Source organism: Muntiacus reevesi, chromosome 20, assembly GCF_963930625.1.
Source record: "Muntiacus reevesi chromosome 20, mMunRee1.1, whole genome shotgun sequence".
Taxonomy (NCBI): Eukaryota; Metazoa; Chordata; class Mammalia; order Artiodactyla; family Cervidae; genus Muntiacus; species Muntiacus reevesi.
The window spans coordinates 31,641,265-31,660,204 of record NC_089268.1 but is presented as its reverse complement, the minus strand read 5'-3'; the positions used below and the strand labels follow the sequence as shown (position 1 = coordinate 31,660,204).

The window sequence follows — 18,940 nt, the reverse complement described above, 5'->3', positions numbered from 1 at the left end:
CTCTTTCACTTTCATCAAGAAGCTCTTCAGTTATTCTTTGCTTTCTGCCATAAGGGTAGTGTCATCTGCATATCTTGAGGTTATTGATATATCTCCCGGCAATCTTGATTCCAGCTTGTGCTTCATTCAGCCGGCATTTTGCATAATGTACTCTGCATAGAAGTTAAATAAGCAGGGTAACAATATACAGCCTTGACATACTTTTTGCCCAATTTGGAACCAGTCTGTTGTTCCATGTCCAGTTCTAACTGTTGCTTCTTGACCTACATACAGATTTCTCAGGAGGCAGGTAGGGTGAACTGGTATTCCCATCTCTTGAAGAATTTTCCAGTTTGTTGTGATCTACACAGTCAAAGACTTTGGCATAGTCAATAAAGCAGAAGTAGATGGATTTCTGGAACTCTCTTACTTTTTCAATGAGCCAACAGATGTTGGCAATTTGATTTCTGGTTTTTCTGCCTTTTCTAAATCCAGCTTGAACATCTGGAAGTTCTCAGTTCATGTACTGTTGAAGCCTGATTTGGGGAATTTTGAGCATCAGTTTGCTAGCGTGTGAGATGAGTGCAATTGTGGGGTAGTTTGAACATTCTTTGGCATTGCCTTTCTTTGGGATTGGAAAGAAAACTGACCTTTTCCAGTCCTGTGGCCTCTGTTGAGTTTTCCAAATTTGCTGGCATATTGAGTGCAGCACTTTCACAGCATCATCTTTTAGGATTTGAAATAACTCAACTGGAATTCCATCACCTCCACTAGCTTTGTTCATTGTGGTGCTTCCTCAGGCCTACTTGTTTTTGCATTCCAGGATGTCTGGCTCTAGGTGAGTGATCACACCATTATGGTTATCTGGGTCATAAAGATCTTTTTTGTTTAGTTCTTCTGTGTATTCTTGCCACCTCTTCTTAATATCTTCTGCTTCTGTTGCGTCCATACCATTGCTGTCCTTTATTGTGCACATCTTTGCATGAAATATTCCCTGGGTATCTCTAATTTTCTTGAAGAGATCTCTAGTCTTTCCCATTCTATTGTTTTCCTTAATTTCTTTGCACTGATCCCTGAGGAAGGCTTTCTTATCTCTCATTGCTATTCTTTGAAACTCTGCATTCAGATGGGTATATCTTTCCTTTTCTTCTTTGCTTTTAGAATCTCTTCTTTTCTCAGCTATTTGTAAGGCCTTCTCAGACAACCATTTTGCCTTTTTGCATTTCTTTTTCTTGGGTATGGTCTTGATCACTGCCTCCTGTACAATGTCATGAACCTCCGTCCATAGTTATTCAAGCACTCTATTAGATCTAATCCCTTGAATCTATTTGCCACTTCCACTGTATAATCATAAGGGATTTGATTTAGGTCATACCTAAATGGTCTAGTGGTTTTCCCTACTTTCTTCAATTTAAGTCTGAATTTGACAATAAGGAGTTCATGATCTGAGCCACAGTCAGCTCCCAGTCTTGTTTTGGTAACTCCAGAGAGCTTCTCCATCTTTGGCTGCAAAGAATATAATCAGTCTGATTTCGGTGTCGACCATCTGGTGATGTCCATGTGTAGAGTTGTCTCTGTGTTGTTGAGCGCCTATAGGGGGTGTGCTTTCAAGAAACTTAACTGGGATCTCATTTCCTCTAGAGTGGAGAATAATTTTCAAATAACTTAAACAACTTACAGCACAAATGACTCAATTCAAACAGCTTGCAAGCCAATCCCAGCCAGAATTAAGAATGCAGCTGAGTTCCAGAGGAATAATGGGTAAGGCTTTTTTTTTCCCCCAAAGGATAGGTGGAGGACTTCCCTGGAAGTCCAGTGGTTAAGATTTTGATCTCACATGCTGAGTGGTAAAAAAAAAAAAAAAAAGAATAGGTGGAAGGCTGAAAGACCCAGCACCATTTCAGAGAAACAACCCCTATTCAGGAAGGAATGTTTTGAAAGCTAACTGGCTTCAGGAGAAGCAGCCCCTGTCCGTGAAGGATTAGCCTGAAGGCTAGCCAGTGTCAGTGAAGAGGTCTGATCCCAAAATCGGGCCAAAGTGCCAAAAGAGTACTTGTATGAGGAACAGGGCCTTAACCAAAAAGACAAAATCTTTAAATAGATCCCAAATAAAGCCTGGAGAGCTTCAAACAAGACAGAGAAAGGAAAAAACAAAGAAAGAATAAAAGAAAAGAAAGGCCACTTTCAAATCCAGAAGACATAACTTCAAACTCTGGCGTCCCTTAAAAAAGCAGGGAGTGACAATGATCTTAACTGTGCGTAACTCATCTGTTTGTCCACCAATCCTGGAGACTTCAGAATCTTTCCTGGTCCCTGTCTGGGTCAACAAGATATTGTCCTGAAGCAAATGGACTGCTAGATATTTCTCCAACAAAAATGGATTTACTTGAAATCAGTGGAGAAATGCAGTTCAGGGTCTGCTATCCTACCAACCCACATTCAAGTCCTTATAAAGCAAGGGAAAGCGAATATTTTACAAAGGAAAAGGAAATTAGGAAGGCGGTGGATAAAAAGAATTCATGGCTTTTCATTAGCTGCGTCTGCCAGTAAAGAAGAGAAGTCTTTCTTCTACTGGGCTCTGCTAACAATGCAAAGTGTGAGAAGGGGTGATAGCTCCCCCTTCTGATGTCCAGATTCTATTTAATGGATGTTTCCATTTACTAACTTTTTACTTAACAAAGCCAGTCCTTTCAGTTGTTCTTTATACTCCATTCTACCTCACCTATTCAAGGGTGTTAATTCCATATTTATCCATATTTTATCCATATCCATATTTATCCAGAAATTTATCCATATTTCTATTATGTCACCAAATTCTGTTATTTCATCCTTCCCAGGAGAAAACAAATATACCAGTAATTCTAACATCTTAAACAAACAAACAAAACAAAACAAATACCTCAAACCTTTCCTGACCTCACTTCCCCAACCAGGTGCATTTCTAGTAATCATTCCCCTTCACAGAAAAATTTCTCAGAAATAAACTCTTTTGGACTTCCCTGACAGTTGGGTGGTTAAGATTCCCTTCCATTGCAGGGGCCATTATTTTATTCCTGGTTAAGGAAGATCACACATGCCATGCAGTGCAGCCAAAAAATAAATAAAATTGTTAGTGCTTTATAAAGGAAATAAAGTAATTCTATTTCTTCTATTCTTTTTAAATCTATTCTATTCTGGAATTTGACTCCACCACTAAACAAAAACAGCTTTTGTTAGTGTCAGAAATTGCCTCCAATTTGCCAAATACAATGGCGAATTTCAAGCTTGATCTTACCTCTCCTAGGAAAGCATTTGACCCAACTTGTCACTTTTTCTTCCTTATTACACTTTCTTCACTTGACTACTTCCATCAATAAATACTAAGTGTATGTTGAAGGGGGAGGGAGCATGAAGAAGATGTCTTTTATTGTTTGTCTCTAGACCAAGAGGATTCATGTAGAGAGACTGCTGTCTGGTTGGTTGCATGGAGTTCCTAGACTTTTAGCTAACTGCTGGGAATGACATAAATTTTGGAGATGTCTCTGTTTTGGAGGCATTGAGCATATCTGTGCATGTGTGCAGAAAGAAAAATAAATTAGTATTTGATAACTCTAAGAGCAGACTACAGTCTTTTGATAGAAACCACACAAATCAAGTCTAACTCTTCCATGTGACATTTTCCCATATGTTTAAATATATTTGCCGTTTCTGTTTCTCATTTTGTTCCTCTGATCCTCAGTAGAAATGGTTATCATGCATATAATTTTGGTACAAAAACTCGTTAGACAGAATTATAAGGATGTTATTGTTTAGTCACTAAGTCACGTCCAACTCTCTACCACCCTTTGGACAGTAGGCCACCCGGCTCCTCTGTCCATGGGATTGCCTACTCAAGAATACTGGAGTGGGCTACCATTTCCTTCTCTAGGGGATCTTCCTGACTCAGGGATCAAACCTGGGTCTCCTGCTTTGCAGGCGGATTCTTTGCCCCTGAGCCACCAGGGAAGTCTTATCATAAGGATAGATATACTTATGATAGGGGGCTTCCCTGGTGGCTCGCAGGTAAGGAATCTGCCTATAATTCAGGAGATACAGGAGATACCAGTTCCATCGACGGGTGGGGAAGATCCCCTGAAGAAGGAAATGGCAACTCACTCCAGCATTTTTGCCAGAAAAATCTCATGGACAGAGGAGCCTGTCAGGCTACAGTCCATGGAGTCAAAAGAGTCGGCCATGACTGAGCATGTACACATATTTATTATAAGGATTGAACTGAATTCATTTATTTATGCTTGATACAATGAATACATGTCCTCAGTTGTATTCTTAGGGAAATAACTTCTAAAACTATAATTTCTACTATCCCGTAAAATGTTTTAATAACATGCAGTAAAGGCTTTTGTATCAATGTTCAATCTCATCCTGTAGATTTAACATTCTTGATTACTCTTATAATTAGGTTTATATTTAAATTTAAATATATGTCTCCTATATCATTTGCAATTTCTTTCCCATTGTGTCATCTATGAATCTAATAAGGCTGCCTTCTTTGCCTTCATCTCAGGTTATTGATAACTGTATATTAGCAAAATTAATATTTATATCTTATTACAATAAGCTTCTCTTCTTGAGGAAAGTTGTTCTATTAATCAACTTAAATTAGACATGAACAAATAGAACTCTACTATTTTTCCTAATATTATAAAAGTATATCATGAAAAACTTCTCAAATTTTAGACTGCAGGTAAGATTATATTTATATTCAAAACATTTCTTTATCAATCTGACATCTCTATAAAAATATATGTAGGTGAGCACGTAGAGAAATTAGAACCTTTGTACACTGCTAATGGGATGTAAAATGGTGCAGTCACTATGGAAAACAGTAAGGCAGTTATTCAAAAAATTAAAGACAAAATTTCCACATGATCCAGCAGGCAGTTCTTCAAATTTTAAAAGTAGAATTTCCATATGGTCCAGTAATTCCACTTCTGGGAGTATACCCAAACTGAACTGAAAGTGGGGTCTCAAACAGATATTTGTATACCCCTGTTCATGGCAGTATTATTCACAATAGCCAAAAGGTGAAAGCAAACAAGTGTCCGTTGAAAGATGAGTGACCAAACAAAATGTCGTATATTTATACAATTAAATGATATTCATTTTTTTAAAAGGAAGAGAATCCTTACATGCTACAAGATAGATGGATCTTGAAGACATTATGCTAAGTGAAATGTCAGTCACAAAAATACACAAATACTTTATAATTCCACTTCTCTTAGGCACTTAGAGTAATCAAAATCATAGAGACAAAAAGTAGAATGGAGGTTGCTGGGAGCCTGGGTGAGGGGAAAATGGGTATTTTTTGTTTAATAGGCACAGAGTTTTAGTTTAGAAAGACAAAAAATATTCTGGAGATGGATGATGGTGAAGGTTGCACAAAAGTATGATTGTATTTAATGCCCCTGAACTGTACAATCAAATATGGTTAAAATCACAAATATTATGTTATATATTCATCACTACAATTTAAAGAAAGCAACATTCAGAATGTGCTTGTTTTGCTTAGTTGCTCAGTCCTGTCCAACTCTTTGCGACCTCAGGGACTGCAGCCCTCCAGGCTCCTCTATCCATGGGGATTCTCCAGGCAAGAATACTGGAATGGGCTGCCATGCCCTCCTCCAGGGAACTTCTAAACCCAGAGACTGAACTCTGCTTTCCTGCATTGCAGGCAAAAAAAAATTACTTGGATTAGGAAAGTAGATTCCTAAAGATTCTAAAGTTCTCAGAATTGCAAATAAACAAAATTAGCTTACATTTACAATTAGTAAAATTAGACCTTATTCTAAATGAATATATTTGTTATATTTTTAATAATCACAAAGTAACTAAAAATAACTTAGTTATAGAATTTGCCTGTAAATCATTTTCTACCACTATAAAATCAAACCAAACATATGAAATTGCTGAATCAATTAATCCTTCATTAGGAAAAATTAAAAGCTATTTCAATTTTATTTTTCTTCTGTATTCTCAGAACTCATCAAATTTCACCGACTTTGGTGCTGAAATGCACATTTGCTTCTAGATATTTGATAAATTATTTATTTGGACCTTTAGCAGTGAATTTATCTTCAATGAGAAAAGTAGTATCTTATGTTTACATTATAATCTATTAGCATTTTGCTTCCATTTACTCATTTAGTGATACTTATTTCTCATAAGAAGGAGAATAGAAATTAGGACTTGACATATGCGATTTATTTCTCATATCACCATTATTCTGTGGCAAAAGTACATGATATCACTGTGATGTTTTAAGGAGAAACATAATAAATGTATGTTTCAATTATTGTATTTTCTAAATGTGTTATGTATTATAGAAGAAAACAAGGGAAAAAAAGTGACAGAAGCACAATTAAATATCTATAATGTGAACAAATCACTTAATAATCGAAAGAACCAACTGATACATAAGCACATGTAACCCTCAACACTTTGATGACTCCTAAAGGTGATATGGTAAAATGTACAGTGTGGTAATCCAATACTTATGGTATAGACTATGTTCTCTCAAGAAGACTAAAATGCGATGAAGCTGTTGTTCAAGAAACATGTGTATGAAACAAAAAATCATTGGAAATCATTAAAGATGTGCTATTTTAAACTCTAGGCTGTGTTCTGGAGTTATGAGAATGGTGAAAATATTAATAAATGGGGAGAATATGAAAAATATTTCAAGGAAGTGAAAATTAATGAATGCCTAGGATTTGATCTATGAAGGAAATAAAAAAGAATGTTTCTAACGAGGAGGAAAACATGAGGGTAGAGAATGGAAGAACTTCCCTGGTGGCTCAGATGGTAAAGAATCTGTCTGCAACGTGGGAGACCTGGGTTCAATCCCTGGGTTGGGAAGGGATCCCCTGCAGGAGGGCATGGCAACCCACGCCAGTATTCTTGCCTGGAGAATCCCCATGGGCAGAGGAGCTTGGCAGACTGCAGTCCGTGGGGTCACAAAGAGTCAGACATGACTGAGTGACTAAGCACAGAGAATGGAAAATCTGAGTTTAATCCTAGAATAAAAATCATTGTGACTTATAATATTATGTTGACATAAGTGTGGTATTGAAAATTTTAAACTAGGGTTGTTAATTTCATATCCAAATTTAAAGTTGTTATATTTCAGGGTTTTGGTAAATTCCCTCGAATTGTGTGAAAAAAAAAGTGTGTGTGTGTGTGTGTGTGTGTGTGTGTGTGCGTATGATATTACCAGAGAAATGATTGCTGGCTTTTGTCATATTCTTAGAAAGGTCTAAGTTATGCCAAATTATACAAACATAAAAATAAAGTTGAAAATATTGAGGTTATACAGTTTCTTGTGAATTGGAAGACTAATTCTGGATACTTGTTCAATAAATAGGTTTAGGCAACAAAAGGCTAATGTAACTTCCCATCAATAAACTTTTATTTGTGGGAGGTAATCAAAACAGTTGTGGCTCAGCTGGTAAAGAATCTGCCTGCAATGTGAGAGACCTGGGTTTGATCCCTGGATTGGGAAGATCCCCTGGAGAAGGGAAAGGCTACCCACTCTAGTATTCTGGCCTAGGATATTCCATGGACTCTATAGTGTATGGGGTTGCAAAGAGTTGGACATGACTGAGAGACTTTCACTTCACAATCAAAATAGTTCTCTTGAGGGATGATGGAAACAAGACAAGTCGAAGAAAAGTTAATAAGCTGCATGAACACTAAACATTTACAAAGTTTATCAGCATATTCCTCATGTCAAATAACAAAATTCAATCAAATGAATTTTAAAGACCTAGTTGGCTTTACTGAAGGATTCATGAATCAGGTAGCATCTCTCCGAGCAAATAAAAAATACCTCTGCCTAGCTGTAGAAAGGAAAAAAAATTAAAGGCATAAAAGGGGCAAAATGACAACAACAAACACCCAAAACCCAAAGGAAATTATTAGCAAAAAATGCTTTGTTTCAGGCAAGGTTGCCCTTAGTGTTAACCAGATAATTCCAGGTTGTCTGAGTAAAAGTTACATTCTTGGTGGACTGAGATGGCAACTATGTTAGCTATTCAAGTCTTTGTACAGTTACATGGACTTAGTATAACTGACTCCATTTTGGGCCTATTTTTTCTTTTTAATATTTATTTCCTGATTGAAAAGACTCTTGCCAGTAACCTTTTAAAGGCCTCCTTTACCTCTTTGTTTCTAAGCGTATATATCAGGGGATTCAGCGTGGGTGCAACAATTCCATAAAAGAGGGAAACCATCTTTCCCCGGTCCTTGGAGCTGGGTGAAGGTGGTTGCAGGTACATGGAGATGGCTGTACCATAAAAAAGTGACACCACAATTAGATGGGAGCCACAAGTTCCAAATGCTTTTTGTCTGCCTTCAGCAGATTGGATCCTCAACACTGCTCGGGCAATAAAAGCATATGATATAACAATAAGTGTCAGGGGTACTAGATGGAATAGCACACTTACAAAGAAGAGTTCAGCCTCATTTGCTGTGGTGTCAACACACGACAATTTGAGCAGAGCAGGGACTTCACAGAGAAAGTGATCTAGTACAAAGGGGCCACAGAGTGGCACTTGGAGAGTCAGGGTAGACAACCACATTGAGTTGCTGAAACCAGTAATCCAGGAGGCAGCTGCCAACTGGAGGCAGAGCCTTTGGCTCATGATGACTGAGTAACGGAGAGGTCGACAAATAGCTACAAATCTATCAAAGGACATGACGGCCAGCAGAACACATTCGGTGGCCCCCAAAGCCAGAAACATGAACAGCTGGGCCACACAGCCACTGTAACTAATTACCTTCCTGGTGCTGTGTAAATTTACCAGCAATTGTGGAACCGTACTTGTGGTGTAGCAAAGATCTAGGAGTGACAGATTGGTAAGAAAGAAATACATGGGAGTCTGGAGTCTGGAGTCCAGGCGTGACACTACAATAATGATCAGATTCCCAAAGATAGTCACCATGTAAGAAATGAAGAAGACCACAAAAAGTTGAAACTCCAGCCATGGTCGATCTGAGAAGCCTAAGAAGATGAACTCCAGGGGGATGCTCTCATTTACTGGAGTCATGATCAGTGTTTCAATCCTTGATTTCCTGAAACATAAAAATTCAGAAGGTCAATGAACAAATACCTGTTTGAAGACATTTACAGAACTGCTATTGCTTGTAACATGAAAAATACATAATTATCTAAATATGTCTAAAATTCAGTCTTTCTATCTCTATATCAGCACTTCAAAAAGAAAAGCCAAAATGTCAAAAGAAAATACCTGATTTAAACAGTTCCAATAAAATTTGTTCTTTGATTTTTCTTTTCCTGTCATTTGGTTAATTTTTGTTTGTAATACTTGCCACCTAGATAGCAATTAGGAATTTTCAGTCCTGAATATTCATTGGAAGGACTGATGCTGAAGCTGAAACTCCAGTACTTTGGCCACCTGATTCGAAGAACTGACACATTGAAAAAGACCCTAATGCTGGAAAATACTGAAGGCTGGAGGAGAAGGGGACGACAGAGGATGAGATGGTTGGATGGCATCACTGACTTGATGGACATGAGTTTGAGGAAGCTCTGGGAGTTGGTGATGGAAAGGGAAGCCTGGCATGCTGCAGTCCATGGGGTTGCAAAGCACTGGACATGACTGAGCAACTGAATTGAACTGTTCAGAGTCCTTAGCTTGCTGGAGGTACTAATACATTTGTTCCTCCAAATCCATGAGGGGTTGATTCCAGGACCCCTGTAGATGCCAAATTCCAAGGATGCTGAAATCCCTTATATAAAATGGCATAGTGTTTGCATATAACATATACACACCCTCTCATATACTTAAATCTTCTCTAGGTTACTTCTATCTTCCCAGGTGGTGTTAGTGGTAAAGAACATGCCTGCCAATGCAGGCGACCTAAGAGACACAATTTTGATTCCTGGGTCAGGAAAATCCCTTGGAGAAAGGCATGGCAACCCAGTCCAGTATTCTTGCCTGGAGAATCCCATGGACCCAGGGAAGTCTGGTGGGCTGCAGCCCACAAGGTCACACAGTATCGGACACAACTGAAGTGACTTAGCTTGCACACACTAGGTTATTTATAAGACCTGATATAATGCATATACTATGTAAATAGTTGGGCAGCAAATTTAAGTTTTGTTTTTTGGAATTTTATAGAATTTCTTCCCAAATATTTTCCATCCTCAGATGCAGAACCAACAGATAAGAAGGGGCAATTGTATAAGCCAAACCCACCAGTGAAAGTTTATTCATCCCAAAATTGTCTACCTTGTTAACACTACCTTAAAGTATTTTTACTATTATTTTGTTGATATAATGATGTGAATTTAATGATAGGAATGTAAGTTTTGAATAATTATTCAATATGTATTTTAACTTTGCTCACTTATTCTACAGCTCTCAGGACAGTGTTAATGAAAGCTTTTGCTATGCCTGTTGCTATACAACTATCAATAAAATGAGGTCTGAGATATAGATATAAATATGAATCTGAAAAAAATCCTCAATCTTCAAGAGAAAAGACAAACTTCTTAACATCTATTTAGCATGCTTCCATGTGTTTACATAAGGCAATATAATGGTACGTTTTCAGTATTCACGTGTACAAAAATTACCTAGAAATATACAGAGGCATTAAAGTTTAACTTCGCAGAGTAGCAAAAGGGAGAGGGTAAATCAGACTTTAATATTTAACTTTACTCCTGCTCATTCTATTGTTAATAAACAAGTATTATAATACCTATCTTAATAAAAATTATTAGGTATTATATAGTAACTTTAAATGTCTTACTTGTACTCTGCATTTTGCTATAAGGATCAGTATTGCTTTAGACTTTAATACCATAAGAAAGCAAATCTGATATGAATATAGTCTTTATCTCTTAGTAGATCCTTGATTAAAGATCTGAATTACAGCTCTACACAGAGATTTTCTAAAGGCTGGAATATGGGAGCATTGGGAACCTGTTGGCAAAAAAAAAAAAAAAAACTGCCACTGATTATAAGAATTTTGAAAAGCAGGACAAATGTGTACCTAAGGATATTTCAATTTATACCACCTAGTTAAATATAAATATTATCACCTGCTTTCCTGTACATCAGTGACATTGCAACTACTTCATGACTAAGACTCAAGAATTCATAATGAGCAGATCCAACAAAGTCTTAAAAACTTTTTTAAAGCTTTTGCTATGGAAAGAGTTTCCAGATAAGAAAGACAAAAGTTGTAGTTCCCATCTTGCCACTAAGCCACAACTGGGCAAGATAACAGCTTTGGAAAGTAATTTAATCTTCTGAAACACTGGAATTTTCTGTTTTTCACTTACATTTCATTTCATTTACATTTATGTTTTCTCAAGAAATTACCATGCCGCTGTGAATGTATAAAGTTCTAAATACTTCTTGCTGGAGCATAAGAATAAATAATAGTAATTTTTTTTCACACAACATTGTAAGTTAGTTTAGAACAGAGAGGGAAGTTTTGTTTGCATTTCACAAGAAGTTAATTTGGGCAGAAATTTGAATTAGGAAGCTCAAAGAGTTCATTTTCCCAAGTTAGTACATGCATATAAGACTGAAGGTTAGAATTCAAGACCGTTCTACTCTAAAATTTTAACTTTCAGTAGAGATAACAAATATATGCAAAGTAGTGTTTGAAATTAAGAGGCTGAGTCAATTTTTTCTAAAATACAATGCTGAAAGAGTCCATAAGCTGAGTGCTCAGAATAGCCAAATTTCAGTATGTTTTACAGAAACATTTTTAGAAAAGTGCTCTACATACCTTCATTTTAAGCACTGGCAATAGGATGATTTGTGTGTCTGTATGTGTCCAAGAACCTTTGGATTCTAATAGCACTAATTAGAAGCATGTGAAGTTAACAGCCTCTTCATAAGCTATTCAGTTATAAAATGGATATGATTAAGTTTGTTCAGTCCTTTGTTCCAGTCTTTAAGTGGCAAATTACGAGCTCTCCATTCTGGATTAACTCAGAAAATAGAAGAATAGGAATAAAATATTGCAGTCAATCAGAATAGATTTTTCTAGCATCGTATTGCAAATTCTTACGGTAGTAACTACTATTTTCAGAATTTTCCTCACCAGATTTGCAAACTAAATGAGGATAGGAAATGTTCTCTGTTAATGTTGGTGTGTGCTCTGGCTTAAGGGAAAGCAGCAATCCTCCTGTGTTTAATGGTAATTGACCATGATATCCAATGGGAAGAGGCAGAGAGGAGCTAGGTCTCCATGAAGGGATATTTCACTTTTAGCTTAGATTTACTCTACAATACCCTTTCTCTGGAGACTGTCTCAACTTTTTCCAAAACAAAAAAGAACAAAGTAAAATACTTTATCAAATAATGCTTGGATTTTGAGCTATCAAACTGGAAGTTAGGTTTTTTTTGTAAGCTAGTTAGTGAAGCCACATAAAAAACTGAAATTCTATCTGAGGTCAATTTCTATATAGTGAAATAGACTTCTGTTTAATTTACCATAGAAATATTTTTATTACCCTGATTTACATAAAGCAGTTTTATTATATCCAAATATTTCTATCATTTTTTTTCCATAGATTCTTGCTTAGTGTCTAGCATTTCTAGGCTTAGTTAAGAAGCTCTCTTTTGGTTTAATCTAGTTTCCTATTTGGGTTTGGGGCAGGATTTTAAAAATGATTCATATTTTTCTAAAGTCTCTTCTATCCAGGATTTATTCTTATATGTTCTACTCTGAGGTTCCAAAACAATTTTTCATGAGTAGACACAAGAAAAACATATCTATAATTATGAAAAAAGCTAGTACCTACAAAATAAAAAGGGTTTGTAAAGTCTAAGAAAAAATACAAATAGCACAGTAGAAAAATGTCAAATAATATGAACATACAACTCAGAAGAGCAAATCTGTATGAGATTTTGCATTTCCAAATAATCAGAGAAATACATTATGATAATCACTTACTAGATTGAAAAAAAAAATGTAACCAGCAGTAACTCCCAGGCCTAACTTTGCTTGAGAAAAATGGCTACTCTCAGAAATTCTGGATAGAAATTCAAAGTGTCACTAGAATTTTAGAAATAAATAAGACAGTTAATATCCATCAGCCTAGCAATATCATTCATGGAAATTTATCCTATGGATTAAATTATCAGTCTATAAAGACACAAGAACAAAGAGTTTTATTGCAGCAATATTTGAAACAGCCAAAGATGGAGAAAAACTTACTCCCTCGAAGAAGAATTGACTGAATAACAATCTACACCAGTGATTTGCCAGCAATATTACTGAGTGAGAAAATAAAGATGCAAGAAAGATTGGATGACATAATCTTTAAAAAATAAGAATTATTTTGGCTGTGCTGGGTCTTTGTTGCTGCCGCAAACTTTTCTCTAGCTGGGGAGACCTGAGCCACTCTTTATTGCGGCTTCTCACTATGGTGACTTCTCTTGTAGAGCACGGCTTCTGGAGCACAGACTTCACTAGTTGTGGTAGGGTGGGCTCAGGAGTTGTGTTTCCGAGGCTCTAGGGTAGAGGCTCAATAGTTGTGGCGAATGGGCTTGGTGGCTCTGCAGCATGTGGGATCCTCCCGGATCAGCGATCCAACCCATGTCTCCTGCATTGGCAGGCGAATTCTTTCGACTGAGTCACCAGGTAAGTCCTCAGCATAATCTTAAGTATTTAAAAAAGGACTGAAATGCTCTAAATATGATTTTAGGTATTGTATGCCTATATAGGATTATATGAGAATGAAGAAAATATGAAGGATACTTATTAGATGTTTAACATGGACAATCCATAGGGAATAGAGGCTGATATCTGTAGAAGAAGGAAAGCTTATCAAGTAAAACAAGAAAAGGAAAAAAATAAAGATTTAATCCACAAAAGATAATGTATAATAACTCTTGACTTCATAAACCAGTAACAGAGCTCACCTCTGAGTGGGCATGAGGGTGTAATTAGTCAGGGGGAAAACGCTCCTTTTAATGTAGAAATTCCTTTTTGTTTTCACAAGTTCTTATAATGGGTAATTTAAAGGAAATAGAAGTTTAAAAGAAAAGAGAAGACCAAACAAATTAGAAAATATGGATATAGACAAGTCTTTAGTTTGCTGAATAGACGAAGATAAATAAGCCAAAAAATTTCAGTAGTCTTAAAGTAAAACATTTAAAATAATGCCCATTTAACTAGGGCCTGGAACTAAGAAAGAATCTGCAGAGTTTAATAATAATAGCAATAATGTCTCATTGATGCTCACTAATGCCAACAACACCCTATAAAATAGCAACACTTTTACCTTCCTTTTATTGATATGGAAACTGAAACATAGAGAAGTTAAACTTTTTAAAATTCACGAAGTATTTCAGGAAACTGGAGATATACTATGAAATGGGTATTGAATTTTATCAAATGCTTTGACTGAATCTGTAGGTTTTCTTTCCAATTTAAAAAAAAAATTGACACATAGCACTGGTTTTCAAATGTTATTCCACTCTATTCCTGTGATAAACCCCAAATGTTGACAATATGTTATACTTTCTATGTAACACTAGATTAAATTTGCTGATGACTGTTTAGGATTTTTGTATGTATTTTCATGAGCTATCTATCTGCAATTTTCCTTTCTTGTAATGTCCTTGTCAGATTTGTTATCCAAGTTATGGTGACCTTGTAAAATGAGTCATAAAATTGTATCAGTTATCTATTTCCAGAATAACTGTGTAAGAAATAACCACAAAATCCCAGGGTACACAAAAATAGCAAGATGAAAAGTGATCTGATAATCTGATTAATAAGCATTTATTGAGCTGTCTTCTCATGGCTTTTAATTTAAAATCACAGTGAGAATAAACATACACATATATACACACACATACACAAGCATATGTATAATATTTATTTCTCTTGGAGGAAGTTTAAGCACCATAGCTGAGAGATAAACAAATGCGCACAATGAATGAATCTTGATGTTCATTTCTACTTGCTCTATGGAAAAGATGAGTCTATGAAGATGAAGCACAGTTTAGTGAAAGGAAGAATTTATAGAGAATGAAAATGAAACATTTCTATTTTTATTACAGAGAATATTCTGTTATTCCTAGGAGATGGCAGAACAGTTAGAATACAGTTCATTATTCCTACTTCATATGTAAATAAGTAAACTAAGTGAACTTTTAAAACATTATAAATTAAGAAAAAGGTGATTCTGGATATCGTAATGTAATTAAGGACACAGTGACCTTTCCCTTTGAGATACGACACTCAATATTTATAATCTATAACAGTGATTCTAAATTTTCTAGAGAAGAGTGCTATGAAAATTGTTCCTTGTGGGGGAAAAAAGGGAAAATTTGAAACGTATTAGGTGCGAATTCCATAGGGAGCTTCCAAAATTGATATATTCATAGAGATTTATACTCTGTGTCTTGATTTCTTGCCTCCACTTCAAGATACCATTGACTCTAGAGTAATGCATATCTACGTAGTGTAGAGATGATGTAAAAAGTTAATTTTTATCATTGTTCAATAGGGAATGATTCTAAAAGGTATTTCATCTCTATCCCTGAGTCATGAAGATCTCCTGGAGAAGGGCATGGCAACCCACTCCTGTATTCTTGCCTAGAGAATCCCACGGACAGAGGAGCCTGGCAGGCTGCAGTATGTTGGGTTGCACAGAGTTGGACATGACTGAACCAACATAGCATGCACGCAGCATACAGTTTATTTTTATGGCAGTAGGACACATACTAAAAGTTGTTTTTAGTGAAAGACATGAGAAATGCTAAACCAGGAATATGTATATTCAGTACATGGGCAGCATTAATAATGTCCTTAGTAAACATTATCACGGCTTAGCATCACCTTTCACTTAGTTTATAAATTAGGAAGAATCAATTATATTCCATTTTTTCTACCTTCTTGTGTGAATAATAAAAACTAAACCTAAAACTCATTCTTATAAGCCCTAATTAATCTAAAATAAAAACTAATCTATTTGGACAAAGTACAAGAGTTAGTGCTCAAAATAGGAAAATATTCACTTTATGTCTAAAAATGATATGTTTTGAGAAAAACTTATTAGATATTTGGTATTTTTTCTAGGGCATCTAGATAAGTCTGCTGCTGCTGCTAAGTTGCTTCAGTTGTGTCCGACTCTGTGCGACCCTATGGACGGCAGCCCAGCAGGCTCTGCCGTCCCTGGGATTCTCCAGGCGAGAACACTGGAGTGGGCTTTCTTTAATATTTTTGGGTAGGCTTAAATGAGAACTTGCTAAATCCATGCTTTATCCAGTTCTTAATGATAACACTGACCATGCTCCCAAGTTTTGGAATCCTATTCACTTGTCATGAAATTCTAACATCATATATGTTTTCCTAGGTTATGAGATGGGATTTATCTGATTGACAACATTTCAAGTCTGAAGAAACATGTTTGCCTTTAAGGGTCAAATATATTTTCCTTACAACTGGTGAGGTACTGCAATTATTAATGAAACTGTGAAACATTCAACATACAGAAAACACTCAACCATAAATATCCCAACAGTCCCCCAGAGTTCATCTTATTGTGGCATTTGGCACTATAAAAGCACATTTGAACTTTCTAGGAATTTTTCTTCACTAATTCTAAGTTCATTCTTTTCACTTATATTGAGCCTTAAAGTGAAAATAAAGTCACTCAGTCTTCTTTGACTCTTTACGACCCTATGGGCTGTAGCCTGCCAGGCTCCTCTTGGAATACGCAAGAATACTGGAGTGGGTTGCCATTTTCTTCTCCAGGGGATCTTTCCCACCCAGAGATCAAACTCAGGTCTCCCACATTGCAGGCAGACTCTTTACTATCTGAGACACCAGGCAATCCCATACTGAGGACCTAATCAGTACAGATCATTGTGTCAGAAGCTGGACTAAGTACAAAAATGCCTGGTGTTTACATTCATGGCTAGTATTTTGCAAGCATAGGTCACTGTCTGATCCTGGATTGCAGACCTCCTTGTGATGAATTCTTGACTTAGAAGGACTTGAGAGGAATACAAGTGATGGTCTACTCAGGAATTTGCACTTTCTCTACCTAGCTAAACCATTGAATTCCCGCATCTCATTAAGTCCCTTGCTCTGTTATGTCAGAACACGCCTTTATTTGCTAGGTCTAGCAGTATATATAGAAGGTGGATCAAAAGACAGTCCCCAGATTTGATGACTTTTTACTCTACTTCTGCCTCTCCCTTCCCTAGTACCTTCTTCATGGCCTCTTTAACATCTTTGTTTCTCAGTGTATAGATTAGGGGGTTAACACTGGGAGTGACTATTGTGTAGAAAAGAGTAAGGAACTTGCCCTGGTCCTGGGAATAAGTGTTTGCTGGCTGGAGGTACATGTATATAATCGTCCCATAGAAGAGAGAGACAACAGTGAGGTGGGAGCTACAGGTGTTGAAGGCTTTCTTTCGCCCGGCAGCTGACTTGATCCTCAGCACGGCTCGTGCAATATAACCGTAAGAGACGAGGATGAGGATGAGTGGTACCAGGATGATAAAGACTGCCAAGGCAAATGCCAGTGCCTCAAGGGTCATGGTATCGACACAGGCAATGCCAATTAGTGCTGGCATCTCACAGAGAAAGTGGTCCACCCGCCGGCGCCCACAGCGAGGTAGCATCAACGTCTGCGGTGCCATGATGAGAGAATTGCCGAAGCCACTCAACCACGCCACTGAAGCCAGCTGCCCACAGAGTCGCGGGTGCATGATAACAGCGTAGTGCAGGGGTTTGCAGACTGCAGCGTAGCGGTCATACGCCATGACAGCCAGGAGCACACACTCCACTCCTCCCAGAGCCAGGACGAAGTAGAGCTGGATGGCACACCCCAGATAGCTGATGGTCTTATCTGTACCCCAAAGGTTGTAGAGCATCTGAGGGATGGAACCTGTGGTGAAGCACATGTCTAGGAATGAGAGGTTGGCCAAAAAGAAATACATGGGTGTGTGTAGCCGGGAATCTGCAACTGAAAGCAAGATGATGGTCATGTTGCCAAGAAGAGTCAGCAGATAAAAAGTGAGGACAACCACAAAGAGGATCAGCTCTAGGTGGGGACGATCAGAGAAGCCCACCAGGATGAAGCCTTCAAAAGCACTTGTGTTGTCATTTTCCATCACCTGTGGCCACATGTTACCTGGTAGGAGAAAGATGAGTATCTGTGAAGGGCATAGATATACAGCCTTGAAATGGAATGACTGGTAAAATGGTAGAACAGAGACTTCTGTGGAAATGTTGGATGCTTGACCCAGAAGTTCAATAGGTGTTAGTTAAGTTACTACTGGATCTGAAAACATTATTTGGGAATTTTCAGGCTCTGGACTGTGGTTTTTTTTCCCAATATTTTGCATCACTGTTTCTAGTTCTGCAAGATGTAAAATGTCACTTTCAAATCCTGATTATTTTACAAGGGAATAAACACAAAATTATCCACCTTTAAAAAAATTTTAAAGGGAAGCCTTGAATTAATTCTTCTAGTGGCATGTAATGTATAGATGGGAATAGTGGCTTATGTCTTTGGATCAGAGAACCAGTCTTGCTATTAGGTGAAATTTCATTCTGTACATTTAATGGATAGAACCCCATGGATAAGTTCAAAATCTCTCTCCAGCTTCCTCGTAGAATGAAGATTTGATCAACCTTATGTAAATAAAGTGCATAAGCATTTAGGCTGTGAAGTATTGGCATAATAAATCTAATTGCCCATGACACAGTTATGGTCTAAAGTTCAAGAAAATATCCCCCCAAAACAAAATAAAAAGCAAACCAAAACAAAAATCCTCTAAATGATAGGAAAGAGGCGTAGGTTATATTTCTTCCTACACAGAATCCCTAACTTACCAAATTTGACTGCAACCTCAGAAATCCCATGTCCACAGTTCTTTCTCTTTCTTGGGACTTTACTTGGAAGTCCAAGTGA

General features: G+C 37.0%; 2 protein-coding genes across 2 annotated transcripts; both read right to left on the bottom strand.

Annotated features, from left to right (window-relative positions):
* Positions 1-8,120: 8,120 nt before the first annotated feature.
* On the bottom strand, positions 8,121-9,062 carry LOC136151106 (olfactory receptor 2B6). Its single transcript, XM_065912039.1, has one exon. The coding sequence runs from the start codon at positions 9,060-9,062 to the stop codon at positions 8,121-8,123; it is 942 nt and encodes a 313-aa protein (XP_065768111.1).
* An 8,133-nt stretch (positions 9,063-17,195) lies between these two features.
* LOC136151233 (putative olfactory receptor 2W6) lies at positions 17,196-18,152 on the bottom strand. Its single transcript, XM_065912179.1, has one exon. It carries the CDS (start codon positions 18,150-18,152, stop codon positions 17,196-17,198), a length of 957 nt encoding a protein of 318 aa, XP_065768251.1.
* Between the last annotated feature and the right edge of the window lie 788 nt (positions 18,153-18,940).

What these genes read in the sequence shown, in the direction of transcription:
- LOC136151106 (XM_065912039.1), bottom strand. Translation starts at nt 9,062, where the DNA reads ATGACTCCAGTAAATGAGAGCATCCCCCTGGAGTTCATCTTCTTAGGC.
- LOC136151233 (XM_065912179.1), bottom strand. Translation starts at nt 18,152, where the DNA reads ATGTGGCCACAGGTGATGGAAAATGACAACACAAGTGCTTTTGAAGGC.